The sequence below is a fragment of the Cryptomeria japonica genome, chromosome 5, assembly GCF_030272615.1.
Source record: "Cryptomeria japonica chromosome 5, Sugi_1.0, whole genome shotgun sequence".
In the NCBI taxonomy this organism is placed as follows: Eukaryota; Viridiplantae; Streptophyta; class Pinopsida; order Cupressales; family Cupressaceae; genus Cryptomeria; species Cryptomeria japonica.
This window is the reverse complement of record NC_081409.1, coordinates 803,134,737-803,148,069: the sequence shown is the minus strand read 5'-3', so window position 1 is coordinate 803,148,069 and position 13,333 is coordinate 803,134,737. Positions and strand designations below refer to the sequence as shown.

The 13,333-nt window shown below is 32.4% G+C and overlaps 1 protein-coding gene across 1 annotated transcript; it reads left to right on the top strand.

Moving 5' to 3' along the window:
• Nucleotides 1-11,282: 11,282 nt before the first annotated feature.
• On the top strand, nucleotides 11,283-12,524 carry LOC131075570 (probable protein phosphatase 2C 68). Its single transcript, XM_058012414.2, has one exon. It carries the CDS (start codon nucleotides 11,283-11,285, stop codon nucleotides 12,522-12,524), a length of 1,242 nt encoding a protein of 413 aa, XP_057868397.2.
• The last annotated feature ends 809 nt before the right edge of the window (nucleotides 12,525-13,333 follow it).

The following is a 13,333-nucleotide window of genomic DNA, read 5'->3' as shown; positions in this document are numbered from 1 at the left end:
TCTTTTCCTTTCCTTTCCAAGCTGGTTAAGGTGACAAATTTTCATTTCTACAGGTACCCACCACCATTGCATTAAAACCTATTGCTTTCACATTTTGACCTCTAGGTTTGCAAAGATGGAAGGAGATTTGAATTAGGTTCAACTAGATGAGTGCTTTGAGTTAAAAAATAATGTCAAACTCTAGAGAAAGGTTATTCAAGGTAATCTGGACTCTTATGTGGAGGGAATGATAGGTCAAGACCCCAAATTATCTATGGCCTTCATTCAATCGTAAAACAATGGAATCATGAAGATTGGTATTATTACTTTTGTGGTCTATGAGGAAACCATAGAGAAAGTTATTGGGTTTCTCTAGATGGCATCACCTTCCCCAAAAATGAAAAGGGAAATTATAAGTGTAGACACCTAAAATTGTCCTAGCCTAATTAAATAAATATTTTATTTATTTAATTATTTTATCCTAAGCCTTCTATTAATTAAATAGATTTTTATTTATTTAATTAATTCACTTATCTTTTTCTAGCCTTTCCCTTTTTAAATAAATATTTTTATTTATTTAAATTATTTGTTCCCTAAAATAAATATTTTATTTATTTAATTGGTCCCACTTCCTCTATTAATTAAATGGATATTCATTTATTTAATTAATTAATTATCTTTTTCTCTTGATGACACATGTCATTTATCTCTGAATTTTCCTCTAACTACCCCTTCTTATTTTATCCTTTTCTCTACCTACCATTTATCATTTAATCTCTTAATCTTATCCCTACATTTTTTTAGGTGTTCTCTACATAAGGGAATACTCTCATCCTTTCATAACCCTATCTAACACTTTATGCAATTAAGCCTTCTTGTGATCAAGAGACAACAAAACCAAAATCTATTCTTTCTTGAGGTCTTGTGCACACATAAAGTCTGAGAGAAAATATGTCAAACAAGATCAATGAAGATAGGAAACAATGGAGATCAAACCATACTAAGCATGTGAATGGTATAATATTTTCATTTTGTTGTGATTTACATGTTTTAGGTTCTTCATTGGTGTATGGTGGATTCTTCATTGTAGAACTAGGGTTTTATGTGGTTAGATATTTTATGGTTTTGCAATAGTTTTACTCTTCTGAGTTTTACTGAATACAATAAGGAAGATTTTGATAGGTTCTTTTAACCTAGTGAAGGGGTTTCTAGATTGCAAAGTGGCTATAATCGTGAGGATCTCTTGAGTATTTAGAAGGAGGATACCCTACTCTTCATGAAATACTTCATGCTCAATGGAAGGAAGGGGATATTTCACCTTAAGCTCTTCCCTATGTTGAGCCACCTACACCATGGGATAAGAATGAACTTTTCTTACTAGGTTTTACCTTCCTTGTCTCAATCTATCTCTAGGGATGTTGCTAATAAAGCCCCCCCCCCCAATTCACCAAATTATTATTTATAGGTTGTATTATTTTCATTTGGACCAAACACCCTCAAGTGGGATCCCCATTGTTCAAATCAGGTCCATCTATGACCCCAATTTGTTTGTTGACATCATTGTCACCCCATCCAACCATGCTGAAGTGTCCCACTCAGGCCCTAAATTTCCTACTAGATAAAACCATGCACGCATTGCCAAATTCAAAGCCATTTATGCCTTCAAAAAGGACCTTGTTGAGAAATCCCAGTTTGAGGAACATAAGGATGTGGAAATTATTGATGACTCGAAGTCTGACTCCATTTCCTCTGATGAATTGGACTCGTCTAAAACCATGGGCTTAGATTGGTCTCGTACCAAGAATATTAATGACGATGCTAACCCTCTCTCTCCTCCCACAAACCCTCCCCCTTTTGCAAATACTAAGCCCCCAAGATTGATCAAAGTTCTCACCAAGATTGTGAAGGACATTCACGATGATGTGCAAAGGAAGGATGATCTGCTCAAATGGATTTTTGGGCAGATGAATGTGTTGATAAGGAAGATAAATAAGTTGGAGGCATATATTGAAGCCAAAGTTGGGGCTAATACCTAGATTGAGGGACTAGATGAGGATAGAGTCTAGAAGGCAGCTAATGAATTTGTTGGTTTAATAGAGAATTGGGCAAGGTGAATGGGACAATCAATGGCTTGGATGTTAAGCTTAAAATAATTGGGACAAAATTGGAGATGGAAGAAATTAGGCGATCCTAGGAGGCACTTAAAACTAAATTTGAGGAAGCCAATTCGGCCTACTGGAATGCAACCAACATGCATAACTCTTCTCTATAGGCTATGTAGACCATTTAGGCTAAGCTCAACAAGAAAAGGGAGAATAAGCACAAGAAGACCAAGGTTGTGATTGTAGGTACAGGCCCCATGGACTCCTTGGTTAAAGCTACTACAGATTCTACTCTAGTGTCTTTTGGCTCTCGGTTTGGATCTTCCAAAATGGTGTCATTTTTTGAAAAATTACTAAGTTTATGCAAGGATTGGTAGGATTAAAATTCCCCCATGTAGTTGGCCATCTCTTTGTGCCTTTCATGGGTGATTTTGTTGGCCTTTTTTTTTGGTGGTCTATTTTTTCATCTCTTCTTCTGTTGGTTTTTTAGTTTTTTTGCAAGTTCTCGGTTGTCCTTGCTAGGTTTTTTCTTTGTACTAGTGGGAGGTGTTTTTGATGTCTATGCATCCCTCATGCACCTCGGGTGTCAATTTACAGATATGTAAAGGTACGAGAATATCCCTCTTTTATTAATCAAAATTTAACACATAAAAATAGAACTTGCTTGTGCATATGAATTAAACAAAGACCAATAGAACCATAGGTGAGGGAATTAAATTATTAGGTGGGACAATGAAATCAATTTACTTGATATATAAAGAGGATCAAATAAAATCCTTGATAAATATGTCCAACTTGTGGTAGTAGGGTTTAGAGGGGCTTAATAAATGAATAATTTGCATGGGTAGTTGCAAGCACTTTGGAATAGACCTAAAATTTCCTAGTATGGAAAAAAGGTTTGGAAATATAAAATTGCATCTTTTTATTAATTAAAATAAAAAATTCACTAAAGAATAGTAAAAGAGAACTAGAAAGAAAAAGGGAATACTATAAAACTTGAATACCCACCATGAAAATCCATTTGTAACCATGGGAATCAACTAAAGAGGGTCTAGGAAATAATAGTTAAGGTGATAGAGTTATGGTTTGTTCCATTTAATGATAATTTAAAAATAAAGAACTACCTAAAAATTCACTAAATAATAGTAAAAGAAAATTATAAAGAAAAGAGAATACCATAAAACTTGAATACCCACCATGAAAATCCATTTGTAACCATGGGAATCTAACAAAGAGGGTTTAGGAAAGAATAGTTAAGGTGATAGAATTATGGTTTGTTCAATTTAATGATAATTTAAAAATTAAAAAACTACCCTAAACATTCACTAAAGAATAGTAAAAGAGAACTAGAAAGAAAAGGGAATACTATAAAACTTGAGTACCTAGTGCCATTTGTAACCATGTGAATCAAGTGAAGAGGGTTTAGGAAAGAATAGTTAAGGTGATATAATTATGGTTTCTTCCATTCAATAATAATTTAAAAATAAAAACTACCCTAAAAATTTACTAAAGAATTGTAAAAGAGAACAAGAAACGAAAGGGAATAATATAAAACTTGTATACCCACCATGAAAATCCATTTGTAACCATGGGAAACAAGTGAAGAGGGTTTATGAAAGAATAGTTAATTGGTGTTATGGTTGTGTGGTTATTTTCTTTATGTTTACACACTTTACTTTCATTCTTATGCATCTGGTGGTTTAAGAATTGGCTTAATAAGTTTGTTAATTGCAAAAAATTGATAGAATTATGGTTTGTTCCATTTAGTGATAATTTAAAAATGTAAAACTACACTAAAAGTGATATTAAATATTGACAATTCTTAGATTGAGGTAATAATTTCTATGGGAAATTTAAAAAAACAAATCACTAAGATTTTTTATATGAATTTTGTGATGTATAATAATTCACTAACAAAACTATTTTGTTTTGAAAAAAAAAGTGAAAGATTCATTTTAATAGAATTTTTGTTCTAAAAAACTAAAATATTCACTAGGAATTTATATCTTTTCTTGAGGGAGGGGAGGGGCTCTTAAAATTATATTTAGTAAATGAATGACCAAAACTACAGATATAAAAGGTAACTAGTATAAAGATTTAGGGAATCAATGATATGCGAAAAAGAATGTTGGTAAGATAATGTACTGACAAAGGAAGGGAAAATATGAAGAATAGATGAAAGGGATACTAGAGAGGAAAAATTGTGAATACTAATAGGGACAAAGGGACATGGTATATTTGGAAAAAAAAAAAGGAAAATTAAGGAGAAAGTGAGCAGTACATTGAATGACACCATTCCACCAAGCAATCCATTCAACTTGTTGAGTCAGATAGTGCTCTAAGTTCCAAACCTACTAAATGTGGGCCATCATGGGATAATGAATCAACTTAGAAGTGTTTAAAAAAAATGAGTCTTGGATGGTCATACACGACTCACCTGCTAGTAAGTGTTGAACTTAATGGGATAAGGATATGACAAAGTAACCTCTAGAAGAGGTAAAATTGGGAGTTCTTGAGAATCCCCAAAAGAGTAAAAGGATTATGTCATCATCATAACACAACCAAGGTATTTAAAACCTTTGTTAGTACTAGCTTAAAAATTACTCCATGTATGCCAAATCTCATGGGGATGGAGGTTGTTAGTGTTGGGATCAAATAGCCCCAATTTATTGTGCATGTAAAACCATGCTTCCCTATCACCCATTGTTCATTGAAGGGGATTCAAAACTTCTTTCTCAGAGGCAACCTCAACCATATTAAAATCACTGAACAATACCTAAGTAGCTAGTAGTAATGAATCTACAATCCACTGCCATAGAAAATATTTTCAGCAATATTATTGGGAGCATAAACATTAATGATCAAAGGAATGATTTCTACTAACATTAGGATCCAAATGAGCCATTGGGTAGGATCTAACCTAGAAGACACCATAGAAGACTGCCAACATGGTGCAAGGATAGTGAGGACAACTCCCTACCCAGCCTTGTGATTAGTGGTAAAATATAAACTAGGAAGCCAAATAACCCTGCATGCAGTAGCAAGCATATATTTGTAATATTAACTATAGCTCTGACTTTAATAAAATAATATTAATAATTATAATATAATATAATATAATATAAACATTAGCCTGTTAATGGGCCTCTCAAGGTTGATTTAGATTCCAAGGGGAAGGAAGTTATTGATTGGATGAAACCAGGTGTAGGATGCGTGAAAATCAACTTTGACGGGGCCTCAAAAGGGAATCTAGGCCCTTTAGGTGTAGAATTTATGGCAAGAGATTGGAACATAAATATTTTGATAGTGTAAAAGTACAATACTATGTCTTGTTTTAGGCCAACTTATCAGCAAAAGTGAATTTAAGTTTCTCAACTAAAAATATATTTTAGTCAAATATATGGTCAATATAGACTCATTATAGATGAGTTATATATGGACCACAACTTTTTCAATTGGAAGTGTCTACTAAATATATATTTAATATCAGTTTGGGTCTAATTACCATTTTTTTTTTTTGAAAAACTCAATGTTTCAAAAATTCCTACTCTTATAAATATTTTAGGTTTTGAAATGTAAAAATACCCTTTTATATATCTACAAGTGAGTATTCCAAAATATATCTCTTTTAATATTTTAATTATTTAAAATATTTTACATTTTATTTTTATTGAAAGTAGGTTATCAACAATTAAATTTAAGATTGATTACCTTAACAAGAAAAAATACTAAAATTTATTTAAAATTTTTGAAAAAAATATGATACACTAGAGAAAAGAATCTAAGTCAAAATGATTAAATTATTTTATAAATTGGATAAATAATGAATAAAAAAAGGTGGTAGCAAATAGAAAAAGATATATTTCAGTACACACAACGTTTTAAATTTATTGAAAATTATATATTTATAAAAAATAGTAAAAAATATCCATGCACTAAAGTTTTGAATTATTAATATACACAAACAAATTGAAAGAAAAAGGTAAAATTTATTAAATAAAGTGTGGCGACTTGAGTAACTTCAATTTCAACATTTTATCAGCGACTAAATTATAGTCTTTACTTTATACAAAACTGTATTCAAATAATTTTTTAAATTTTAAATAAAATTACAAACATCAAATACACAAAAGAATATACATTTTTTTTTTTGATTGGTAATTGGGCGAAGCCTGAATAGCTTTTGACTGGAGCTATGAACCAGTGGGGACATAGTAGGGGGCCCCATCCCCATTACATATCTTTAAATTATTATTATTATTATTATGTTTGATTAGATTAACCCCAAGACCTTCCCATCCTATGGAAGGCCAAGAGTCATAACTTAGAGTTCCACTAGATTGACTCCAAGACCTTCCCCATCCTATGGAAGGCCAAGAGTCACAACTTAGAATTCCACTTCAAATGTCCCCATTGGGAATTGAACTTGAGTCTCCACAGTGAGAACCCAGTGTTTTTAGCCAATTAAGCTCAACCACTTGTACAAGAATATACATTTTATTAGTTTACATCATTTCAAAATTCAAAACATATATTTCAATTTCTAATGATTCGATTTAAAAAAAATTTAATTAGCATTGTACTTTTACCCAACAATTGGAGATAAAAGATTGAAGGTACAAAAAGTGAAGTCAAAATGCAAGCAAATTTATTAGTAGTCAAGATGGCCAATAAATTATTAGTTTCACATTTGCATTTGGAGGGTGATTCTCTAACTGTTTTCAATGTGATTATTTGGGGTGAAATTCCAACATGAAAATAAAATAAATATGTTAAAATTATATGAGAAATTTTAATAACTTTTAAGGATTTTAAAATTACTCGTGTGTTGAGAAATGGAAATATGTTGGTGGACGGGTTGTCGAAGTGGGCATTATTAATTGAACAAGAAATGAAATTTTATTGGGAGGATCTCTGAGAGATCCAACTTGATTAATAGTGATGGGTTATACATTGCCAACTAAAACAACTATTTAATGGAAAGGTGTGTAGTTTAAATGCGATGGGATAGGCATTTTGTTTTAAATACTTTTTGGACATTTTTGTCACAAAATTATTTAAAATTGGTGTAACGTGGCACGAAGAGGGTTGTTGGCAAAGAGTTGCAGGATGGAGATAAATTTTATTGTGGTTACTACTAAGCATCAATTGGCATTTTTGGCTCAAATCTTGTAGAAGAAACTATAGAGCATTTCCAAGAATGATGATCCCCTGTTTGTGTAGATTTTGGACATCTTGTTTGGAGAAGAATTTATGAGAATAGAGCACCAATATTGAACTAATATCAAAATCATTCCATTTCTTGTGGCATGGGAGTTGGAGCTAGGAATCAAGAAGGATGTTCAATGTGTCCGAAAGGAATGTGTGGATGATGAATGAACTTTTGTCTTGACGTTGATTCTATACTAGGCATGTTTGGGTGAAGGTCTCATGGCATTGGAGGGTGGTTGGTTGAAAATTGGAGATCAAAATTTATGACTTCAACCTTTCATTCAATGGAGTGAGTCAAGTGATATAGATGAAAGGAAAGTTGAAGCCCATATTAGTTGGAGGCTTTGAAACATTATCTCCATGAACAGAGATTCGAATGAGATGGCATTGGGGCGATGAAGGAGCAAAAAAGGAAGGCTCATACGAAGTTCAAAATTAAATATTATTGGTTCAATGGACCCCTCAGGGAAGGCAACACATAGTTTGTAAGGGAAATGGCCAACTTTTTGTGGATACTCTATAGGGTTTTTATTGTCCGTATATATATATGTGTCTCCAATTTTGTTGATATTTTGTGATTTTGTATAAATGACCAACTTAGTAATGACCTTAGGGTATATTTCATGTATTTATGAATAGGGAAGCCAATCGATATGGGGAATGTTGTAATGTGTTAGATACTGATGTGGTGGTTTAGTGTATGGAGGGGCGGTTAGGGTTTGTAGTTCTTTGAATTTTATAGTTATAGACATGAATACTTTATAAAATCTAAAATTTAAATATTAATAAAAACACTATATCACCCATCAAAAAAATATATAATATAAACATTATAGTGAAAATATACATTTTTCTTAAGAATATAATCCTAATTTAATTTAAATTCTACATAATAATAATAATAAAATTAATTTTAAATTTAATTATTAATTATTAGTTTAAGATTCTATACTATTTTAACTATATTGATATAATATTAATTATAATTGATCTTAATAAAATAACTATTAATAATTATAAAATTATATAATATAAATAATAAAATGAAAATAGGTAGTTTGTAATGTCTAGTGAAGTTCTTGCTAGCTGTTATAGGATACCAAATGTCCAGCTGTTTTAAAAAGCGAGAGCCAATAGGAAGGCATAATTTTTTTATGTTATGGTTATGGTCATATTAAAGAGGGTTTGGAAAGTTTTTGTTGAATATTATTTTAGAACAAACTACATGTATCCAATATTATATTATTATGGTCAGTGGTAGGAAAAGAAAGAAGGCACTGGAGTTAATTATTGCCAAAAATTTAGAGGTTTAGCTCCACTTAATGGTCCAGATTTTGTTTACTTTTCATTTCCACAAGACAAAATTTAATATTTAATTAAAGGTGCTCTTGAATTACTCATACTAAAAAAAAAATTAATTCCAAATTTTTTTGTCTCTATATCAGTTACACTAACTAATAAAAAATAAAAAATAATAGGTAAGATTGCTCACAAAATAACATTTTTTATGTATGTCAAGCTATATATATATAAACTTATTTTACCTAATAAAAAATTGATATGTAAAAGGACATTAAAAATAATTTACTATGAAATATATATATAAAAAAAGTATTTAAATATTAAAAATAAGTGAAAAAAATAGAAAGCATAAAACTTTAGCAATCTTTAAAAAATATTCAAAATAGAAAGTTCTTTCATATCGTGTAAAGTTTAAGAAAGATAATTAACTTTGTTAATATTCTTAATTAGAAAAAAAAAAAAAATTGATTTGTTGAAAAAAATTATACAAAATTTTAATTATAAAATATAATACTTGGATTTTTGTTTTAATAAAAACATTTGTTGTTAATGAAACAGTTTAAATATTTATTACAATAAATAATTTTAAGTATAGTATTTATTTTGAAAACAAAAATTGAATAATAATAATAATGCAATAGCACTAACTTAACTGTACCAATAACTTGTACTAAATTTTTCATTAATCAATGTATGGCCATTTCTTTACCACTAAACATTTAATAACTAATCCCTTAAATAATTTAATATATATAGCCATAAATTTAAATTATTAACATATAAATATAATTTTAGCTAACACTCCGTGGCCATGTCTAGCATTTTGGAGTTTCATCAAATAAGAGAAAATAAACATTTTGGAAACAAAATTTACAGCATTTTTCCTGAATAAATAAGCGTTTGTATAGACAATCAATAAAAAAAAATCCATGTGAGTGATGTTGGGTATATGAAGCCCAATGGTCATATGACCTTTCAACTTTCCAAAACTATTCATTTCACAGTCTATGTGATTGTATAAATGACTCATTGTAGTCATGTATGATGTATGATGTATGATTTGGATATTTATTAATAGATGATTTCCTTGCTTGAAAGTGGACGTAGGCATTTGCCCAACCACTGTAAATCGTGTCTAGTGCTTCATTCTTTAATTCTGTTTTTCTTTCATTGTTTTATGCTATTTCTCTGCTCGATTTAAAACTAACAATTGGTGGGATGGCTGGATAAAAGAGGGGAATTCAACTAATGAGGACAATTCAGTTGAAGAGGACAATTCAGCTAAAGAGAAGGATGCTGGGATTCTTATTTACTCCTCTCTTGAGCCAGCTTTGACATGTATTGGCCAAACTGTTAATGGTCGAGAAGTTGTTGGCATTCGTGTGATGAAGGTTGAACCCCATGATGCCTCGGTTAGAATTTCTTGGCAGAAAGATGCTGGAAAAAAGTCGTTGAAGAAGAGGAGCTCAAAATATTTCAAGAGAAAGAAAGTATATCATCGAAGACCCAAATTACTCCCAGAAGGAGGATGCAGATTGGAATGAGGTAGCAGAGCAGAGCTCTATTGATGGCAAGGCCTTGACAAAATTCAAGAGACATTCCCATGACGTTGAGGATGACAACATACACATAAATTCTTCTTGAAAAGATGATAGACGACACAAAGATAGGAAGGGTAAGAACATGACAGATGATAGCCATGCCCAAAGCAAAGAGGGAGAGAGATCTTTATCTTACGAAAAGAAAGCAAAACGCCACAGAGTGGCAGCAGAAGAGGATGACGGTGGTGATGCCGAGATCAAAGATAGAGGGAAGCAGTTTGCAACTGAAGCTTATGTGGAGCAAACGGTTAAGGAGGATGTGACTAAATTGGAGAGCATGGGTCAATCCTCGTCGTTGAATTTTATCGGGCGAAGTTTCAGACACAATGATATTAAAGACACCAGTTTTCTCAATCTCGCACGATATTCTGAGGAATTTAACAGTCACGACATGTTGATGGTGACTCAAACCAAGGCGAAAGTTGATGAAGGATACGTTGTATTGGAGTTTCCTCAATGTGCATTCAATTCTCCAATGGAAGGGATGCAGAGAATCCCGTGGCCTGCCTTTCCCAAAAAAATTGCCTCAAGAATCGTCAGAATCTTTAAACTTTAACCTCAGGAAGCCTAAAGGCCAGTCAAAAGAAATGACTCCATATTTGCCTCGGCTAAGTTTAAATTCAAGGATGCTCGAAGACTCGAATTCACATGAGAAGAATCCATGTCCATTAATTGAGGGTGAGGCTCTGTTGCGTTGCATAATATTTGAGGATTTGAAGGCTCGCGGTGTCAGAGGCGATGGCTGCCATAGAACCGGTGGCTCTATACATGCAGAGGAAGCTACATTAGACATGAAATGATATTGTGCAAATATGAATGATGATAGGTTCTGGGAACACTCTTGTGCAGAGAGCCTAGGATCAGGAGATTCTGATGATAACCGGAGGTTATCGATTCTGCGTTGGAAGTTGTTAGAGAAGATGGTTCATGCACTGACACAAACAGTGCACGTGCACCTGATCAGATGTTGGGTGAGATGCGGGGATCTGATTCTAGATGTAAGCAATCATCACTGGTTCGATCAGGGTTTGTTCGAGGGACCTTAACACAAGGTAATTGATGTTACCAGCATGATTGTCGAAACAAAATGCTAGAGATTGTTGTTGAGGAGCCTGAACAACAGAAAACTATTCCACCAAGTAGGCCTTCAAAGGGCTTAGCATTGCCCAGCACCAACAGCGAGAGTATAAGCTTGCTATTGAGGGACCCGTGCCCTCCCCACGGGACCATGTCAGTCATTGGTAGAAGACGTGAAATGGAAGATGTTGTTGCAGCCATGCCTTTATTCTTTTCTCTCCCCAAGCCCACAGTACTGTTGCAAAAAAACCTTACTGGATTCGCAGCCCTTGTGCCTACTCCTCTCGACGTTTTTGGTGTCTATGATGGCCATGGCGGATCGCAAGCTTCACTATATTGTAAAAACCATTTTCAAGAGGCTCTAGCTGAGAAGTTGAGAGATGCATCTTCATTTTCCAGAGACTTAAGTTATTGGAGCAAATTCATGTTTGCTTGCTTCATGAAAATGGATATGGTAGTTGGAGGTATGTGTCCAAATGGAGGCTGCAGTAGTAATGGGGGTGTAAAAATGATTAATGATTGGTGCCAAAATCCAGTTGCACCTGAAAATATGGGTTCTACGACTGTTATAGCTGTTGTGAGCCCAACTCAAGTTGTTATTGCAAATTGTGGGGATTCTATGGCAGTATTATCAAGGGGAGGAAAAACAATCCCTTTGTCTAAAGACCATAAGCTCGAACGAGAGGATGAAATGGGCCATATTGAAGCTGCTGCCGAACGTGTTATTTATTGGAATGGATATCGTGTTGGAGTCTTTCTCGCCATGTCCAGGGCCCTAGGAGATCGATTCTTGAAACGGTATGTGATGTCTGAACCTGAAGTAACATGTACAGAGCGGACTAATATAGATGAATGCCTCATTCTTGCTAGTGATGGATTATGGGATGTTCTATCAAATGATACTGTTTGTGAAGTTTCTAGAAAATGTCTTGCTGGATTTGCACCTCATTGTTCAAAGGGTATTACAGAAGATACTCATGTTGGTGCAGCAGCTGCTCTTCTTACAAAATTGGCAGGACTAAACATTTTGAGCTCCTGGTTAACCTACAAATATTTTGAAATAATTCTTCCTGGTGGAAAAGTCAGCATTGATCCATGCTACTCTACAGATTTTATGGATGCGGTGTTTGAGAGTCCTTATGTGGATCAAGGGGGAGGATTTTTTGAACCTCCTCGAAGTGGCGTTCTAGGTGAATTCAAGCTGGATAAAGTAAGAGAAGATGTATTTGACCTAGATCTGATTTGGAGATGACTTATCCGCACTGTTCATGAACAGTCTTTGGCGAAGTTAAAATTTTCACTTGGTTTAGTTTTGTAAGTTTCTGAATAGAAGTAGGGGATGCATGGTTGTACTGGTTGGTCTTCATGGGAGAGATTGTTGGGTATATGAAACCCAACAGTCACATGACCTTTCAACTTTCCCAGACTATTCATTTCACAGCTGATGTGATTGTATAAATGACTCAGTGCAGTCATGTATGATGTATGATGTATGATTTGGATATTTATTAATAGATAATTTGCACAATTTCAATGCAAAATTTTATATTATTTGTTAATCAAATTTATTATTTAATATGAAAGTACAAATTTGAATTGTTTCGTTGTCCGATAGTACAAGTTTGTATTAATTTTGATATTTATATGATAGTACAAATTTAAACTAATTTTGTTATTTCATAGGATACCATAAGTACATTTTTTCTAACTATACTGATTTTAACTTTGTTATTTGATAGGAGAAATAAGGTATACTGATATCTTTTAGAATATTAATGAAAAACATAAAAGTTAATCATATTAAATCTATAATTTGTTATATTAAATTAATAATATTTTAATTTTAATTTTTATAAATTAAAATTTTAAAGAAGAGATTTATATATATTGAAATGATTTAAATATTTTTTCTTACAAAATATATGTATGAATGTATGTATTTTATATTTGAGCTTGATCAGTTATTTAGACGCTTTAAATTTTTAAATAGTTTTTAAAATTTTATTTATTTATTATATTTATTAAATAATTTTAAAAATCATATAAAAATATTTATACTTA